This window comes from Juglans regia, chromosome 11 (assembly GCF_001411555.2).
Source record: "Juglans regia cultivar Chandler chromosome 11, Walnut 2.0, whole genome shotgun sequence".
Classification (NCBI taxonomy): Eukaryota; Viridiplantae; Streptophyta; class Magnoliopsida; order Fagales; family Juglandaceae; genus Juglans; species Juglans regia.
Window position 1 is genome coordinate 6102135 of NC_049911.1, and position 6486 is coordinate 6108620.

General features: G+C 35.8%; 1 protein-coding gene across 2 annotated transcripts; it reads right to left on the reverse strand.

Moving 5' to 3' along the window:
- Positions 1-3006: 3006 nt before the first annotated feature.
- On the reverse strand, positions 3007-6486 carry LOC108980323. 2 transcript variants are annotated; one of them, XM_018951194.2, is made up of 3 exons: positions 6236-6486; positions 4633-5215; positions 3007-3487 (listed from the first exon to the last, which is right to left on the reverse strand). In XM_018951194.2, the coding sequence occupies exons 2-3, from the start codon at positions 5084-5086 to the stop codon at positions 3441-3443; spliced, it is 501 nt and encodes a 166-aa protein (XP_018806739.1). In that variant the 5' UTR covers positions 5087-5215; positions 6236-6486; the 3' UTR covers positions 3007-3440. The 2 variants fall into 2 exon arrangements, with proteins under 2 accessions (XP_018806739.1, XP_018806738.1); XM_018951193.2 differs by having other exon boundaries at positions 4633-6486.

The window sequence follows — 6486 nt, forward strand, 5'->3', positions numbered from 1 at the left end:
CCTTTGAAAGCTTGAAACCTTGACTTGCCAACAAGAGCAGGCAAGCCCATGTATTTTTCATAGCAAGAAGTGGATCTGAGACTAGCCATCCCCAATATATACTCCTTAGTCAACCTCTTAGTGTTTTTATTGAAAAAAATAGAGGTTTTATCTATGTTAAGTTTCTATCCTGATGCCCTTTCATAGAGACTAAGCATTTCAAGAATCTTGGCCCACTCCATAGCATTTGCTCGACAAAACAACAAGTTATCATCAACAAAAAATAGGTGATTAATGCTAAAATTACCCCTGCCTAAAGGAAAACCATGTATCTGTTTGACTGGCTTAGCATGATGCAATAGGGAGCTTAGTATCTCAGAAACAATAATGAAGAGATAAGGGGAGAGGGGATCCCCTTGTCTTATGCCCCTTGTGGGTTGGAACTAGCATTGAGGAGAACCATTAATGAGAAGAGAGTAAGAAACAAATTCAACACACTGCATCACCAACCTGATCCATCTGGCATTAAAACCTAACTTGCTCATAACTTCAACCAAAAAACCTCTACTTCATTCTATTATAAGCCTTGCTCATATCCAACTTCAAAACTAAAAAATATATGAGTTGACAAAAAAAAAGCATTAGGAAACTAAAATACTCTTACATATTAAAATGACGAACTTAATTAAACTTTTTTTCCATTTTAAAGCTTAACCCTAATTCCATATATATTTACTTTTATTTAAGGACATATAAAATATGGGAGTGAACGATAAAATAAGGAAGCCTAATATATGTGACAGATTTTTTATGAGAATGAGAGGAAGTGATTTTTTTTTCTTTTTACAATTGTATACATTGGCTTGAATTATATGCGAATGTTTTTAAATTGGGACACAATCCTCTTTAAAAAAAAATAAATAAATATGAGACTTACATATAAAATAATTTTTTAATAATATACTCTACTCTTTTTTCAAAATGAATGTATGACGCTTGTATCTAACATTATTTATATCAAAAAATGCATTTAACAACATGTGCGCGCACCGGCGCAAGCGTCTATATGTATTTGTTGTCTTAATCTAAGAATGCGCTAATCACATTAGTGTAACATGATTTGTAAAAGTTACAATTATACATACATATCATAGATTCACCTCATTGGAATAATTCTACACAATAAATAATTAACTTTGGACCAAACACATAAACAACTCCCTCACAATATTATGATAAATCTATGTCGATGATTTGACATTTTTCTTGTTTATTTGAAATGTACTTTCCTTGAAGAGAAGAAACAGCATCATTAAATTAATGTTTCATCATCAGATCTTTGCTACCAAATCTCTTATTATATAATGATATTGATCGTTTTCCTCTCATATCAAAATCGTTTAAAAAAATATTGCTAAAATATTCAATACTGCATGTTGCCAATCAAATACGAAATGGGTTCATAAAAAATTAAAATAGAAACAAGCTCTGATTCTGCCCCCAGATTTCTTGAATTCAACGTGAAAACGAAGAGAGATTTTGGAATCTTCTAAATAATTGAGATATCAGCTGTTCAACAGCCAAAAGTTATCTATAAAATAATAGTAGTTCTTAGTACATAGCATAGAAAAACATTGCAATCATCAACTTGCTACCAGCTGTGAATGCTTACAAAACAAAGACAATGGATACACGTGTAATCTTTTTTATAATCTTTTATACGATTATATTTTAAAGAGAAATATTTTAATCTCAAAATGACGTGGTTTGATGCAGTACGTCAGATTGTAAAGTTATTTTTATATAAAATAGATCTAACCTATCACTTGAAGTTACATTAATTTGTGAAGCTATTTTTATATAATTTCTTTGTGTCTGCATTAGTTTTCTATTTTAAATTTAAGATATTTATATAAAATGATATTATTTTTATAAATTATTTTATAAAAACGCTCCTCATTTAAAACATGATTGCGTAAAGTGTTGAGAAAACGATGGTATTTATATCATTTTCTTAAAACAAAATCACAGCAAAAGTTGGGTTCTAATTTTCTCGCCCAAATACTTTTTATAATAATTTATGTTTTGTTCACATTATGATCACTGTGTATATCTTCTCTCTTTAAACTATAAAAGAAATTAAATTAAGAACTCGCATATGGTCCTAGTGGAGTGACAGAGACCATTTGAAATGTTCCTTAAAATATGTGCGTGAGAGAGAGTGCACGCGTGAGACAGCTACAAAGAACATGCCACTAGGCGAAGGGAGGGGACAGGAAAGAGTTGCTGATTTTAAGAGATCAGATCACATTTGGCGAACAACCACAAACAACAGAAGCCACATGTGATAACTGGACACAATGACTTCATCATTGCAGAGGTTAAACATCTGCCCAACTGTCCATTGATGTGGTCCTAATGCAGGTTCTTTAACCACAAACATTGGACAACTTTGGATACCCTATCCAATTTGCAGGGCCTGTACAAAAAAGGAGAAATGGTGGGGGGAGAGAGAGATTTTGTCACTCTCATTATTGTCTCAAAACAGGGGAATGACAAATTGTTTCCACCACCAGCAGCTTGTGCACCAAACTTCGAGATGAGACAGGACAACAGATTGTCAAACAGTCAAATATGCACAACTTTCATCACACTAAGAGCAAGGGTCAAACAGTTCAGCCTTTCTTGGTGTGTGTGTGTGTTTGTCTTGAAGGCATTAGGCAGGCAATAAGAAAATCAAGATGGATGCAGATGCAGGTTTTTTTATCCATCTATTTATTATAAAACATGAGTAATTTAATAATTTCAAGTGATTACACTAAATAACTCGGTTTTACACTAGATAGATGCCATCCATTTCAAGTGAAATGAAAAAAATGTGTCCAGTCTTCTTATGTAAAATCGCATGCTAACAGGCCATTGGCCAGATGGCACTTCCCTCCATCCCACAAGGTTGGTAGGGTTCCAAATTTGGGGTTCAATGAAGAAAAAGGCACTTCAAGGGACTGACAAAACAATGCTTTAAGGTTGGAAAAATAACAATGAAATAGGAATATTAATGAGAAAATAACAAATAACACCATCATATACAAAAAGAGGAAGCAATGAGATATAAACAGTCTGGGCCTTGATTGACAAAGAAAGGACCAGAATTATTTACATTACTAGTAAGCTTAAGTATAGGCATACTCTCATATTCACATGGAAGCATGAACAACAGAACATGACATGCGCCGGAAAGTGTCTTTTTCTCAGTCTGAACTACATGGTTCTCCTGTTTGCTTAACTGGATAATTTACAGTCAAGTTCAATTGGGCATTAATCCTCTGCACTCAAGTTCATCTGGGCGTTAATCCTCTGCACTCCTACTCAGTATGCTAATGTAAAGCCTAACAGATCTTTTATTTTTTTCACAGTTTTAGTACTGTAAAAAGAGGCATTCTGAAAATGATCATCCACTTCTAGATCTCAAAGTTCTGAAGAGAAGAAAGCAACTTTGCCATGCCCTCTGCATAATCAATAAAATTGCAGTGACAAACTGAGCATGGATGACATGGGGCATATATTCATCAATGCAATGCAATCAGATTTCAACAATTCGAATATGCTATTCAAGAAAAAGTTTAGATGGGAAAACAAGGATCAACATCAACAAATCGTAAAACAGGCTTTCAAGCAATAAAGCCAAATGTCAAGTATGTTCATTTAAATGGGAGCTTTCCAAGAACCCAAATCAGTTAAAATTAAGATCATTCAACAAGTGAAAACATAAAATATGACATCTTTAAACAGATTTAACAACAATTAAATAGGTAACATTCACCCCCGGGATTAGTTAAGACGCTGTTCTTGGACACCCGGTGCCAATAAAAAAAAATTAAATAGGTAACATGCATTAGAATTTGGAAAGCTTTACAAATTTAATCATCTCATTACATCTGTCCATGGCTAAACAGCTCTGTCCAGGACATGTAGAGAGCTTAAACAGGGCAGATAACCACTTTAAGTAAAGCTCTAATCTATAGCCCTATAAGGAGCTGCAAGATTGCACTAAAGTTATGTTTGGATGGAAGAGTTTAGATTTGGATTTGAAGTTGAATTTGGATTTGGATTTGGATTTCAAATAAACCATAATTTTAAATCCAAGATTTTGAAAAGCTTAAAAGCTTGTTCGGTTTCTGTCCAAATCCAAAACTAAATGTTTTTATTTTTATTTTTATTTTTTGTAAATAAGAAGAATTTATTAATACACATAAGCAAGGCCCAAGTACACAGGAGTATATGGAGATGAACCAAATTACAAGCTAAGTGCTGTGAAAAACAGTATAAAAACACCAAATCTAAATGTTAAATATGCTCCAAAGAAACAATTTGGAGTTGAAACACCCAAAAGCACCATTAAGTGAATTGTGTAATGTCCAACTTCTAGTAATACGTGTTGCTCTACCCCCGTTGTGTGCATACCGGTGATACATCTCACTGCTCCTTGGACATGAGTTTTGATGATATTAAAATAAAATTTTCAAATGAGTGGAAATGTGCTACTAAAAACAGGGGAGGGGGAAATTTGAAACTCTTATTGGAGTTCAGATTAGTACACCATACAAGCATAACAAAATGAATGGAAGAAAAGGTAAAATCAATGACTCTTACCAGGAGAAAACTCATGTGAGAGGTTCTTGATGGCACTGAAAAGATGGTTACTTGAGCCCTCCATTACCTTCTTGCAACCCGGTCTATAGCTTGGAACCAGCACAGCTAAACCATCATCACTCTCAAAACCAGGTCCATGAGGCTCAAACCATCCGATGGACCAGTCTGGGTCATCGGATTCAGATCCTGACAGACAGACACCATCAGATGGCACCACCTCCGCGTCAAACTCCCTGTCAATTCTTCTCTGTTCCCTACTCTGCCATTTCCTCTTAACCTTCCTATGAGGGGCGGTTATCTTGGTCCCCTTCACAGAAGGAAACTTTACGGTCTCAGGTTCCCTCAGACCAAACCCCCATTCAAATGAAGAATTCAGGGAAGACCCATTTGAGACGGGCTCTTTCTCTTTCCCGGACCATAACCGCCACGAAAAACGAGTGAAAGAGACAGCCATAGTTCGAACCCAGGAATCGCTAGAAAGGTAAAACGTTTTTTAAGAGCTCTTCGGTGGGAAAGTTTTGTGGAAAAATGAAGAGGAAGCCACAGACAAATGGGAGCAAAAATAATCGGAAGTGATGCCTGCCTGTTGCAGTAACCACTACGTTAGGCAACGATCAAATTCCTCAATATAGATAGATTAAACAAAGAAAGAAATAACTCAGATCAATCCAACAAGCCCATCAATCTCATATAGAAAAACCAAAGCTTCACAAGACTAGAATCATGATAAAATAGGTGCAAGAGTTTCCCTCTTTTCCCTTTAGATCACAGTATTTTCATCAGAATTTAACAGTCATATTGAAAAGCACAAAGGGGGAAAAAACAACAGCTAGCTAAATTCAAGTCTCGCTAGAAACCAAAGAATTTTGATGAATCAACTGAGTTCTCTTTTATGGCAAAATTTTGTGGGAAATGAAGGCGAAGCCACAGAGACTTGAGAATCGGAAGTGGTGCCTGCCTGCCTGCCTGATGCAGTGACCACTATATTAAGCAATGATCGGATTCCTCAATACAGTTCAATTCAATCCAACACACCCATTAATATCGATCATTAATTTAGAAAAGCCAAAGCTCCTCGAAATCAAAGCAGAATTAAATGGGCGAAAAGTTGGCATTTCCCATAATTGAAGAGCCGCATGAAAAGCACAAATACAAAAAAGCCAGTCCACTGAATTTGGCCTATATCGTGACCCTTTTCAATCAAGTCGGCAAAAAATTTTCTACAGAATCACCTTGCTCCAAAAAAGGAAGAAATACTTTGATGAACGAAAGAATATGACGCCGAAATCTTGGAACGAGTAATTTTACAATTTTACTTCATTTCACAGTAAAAGACACAATTTATAGGGAAAAAAGCCCAAAATTTCAATCAACATGTGATGGTACAGTCCAAGAACAACCAAATACCAGGTGTTGGTCGTCTTTCAGCCATAAATGAAAGGAGTAATTTTCTAAGAACAGAAGAAAAAGGAAGGTTCCAAGTATAAAGACTTCAAAAGACGACTTTGAGGACAAAACCGTGATTCCAAAGTGTCAAATGGTCAACCAATCCCCCCATAACACCGGAGCAACGAGACCCCTCACCGGATAAATCCGAACTTACCACCGGAAACCAAAACTTTTGGCAAAATCAGACGGTAAGATCACAAAGCAGAAGCCAAAACTTGGCAGTTGGCCCGAGAGAGTTAAAAAAATGAAAGATCAGATAGATCACAAAAACCAAAAAAGAAGGGCTCGAAACCCTGAAAAACTCTCTTTCTCTCTCGCTCTATCTTCCTCCCTCTTCTCCTTCTTCCTCTCTCCCTCCCTCCCCTCTCTCTCTCTCTCTACACTGCAAAACCAACTAGCAGAAAG

Bases quoted from the DNA above. Each gene is read 5' to 3' on its own strand.
- LOC108980323 (XM_018951194.2), bottom strand. From the start codon at position 5,086: ATGGCTGTCTCTTTCACTCGTTTTTCGTGGCGGTTATGGTCCGGGAAA. The intron at 3,488-4,632 runs GTAAGAGTCATT...TTGATTATGCAG, and splicing joins CTCACATGAGTTTTCTCCTG to AGGGCATGGCAAAGTTGCTT.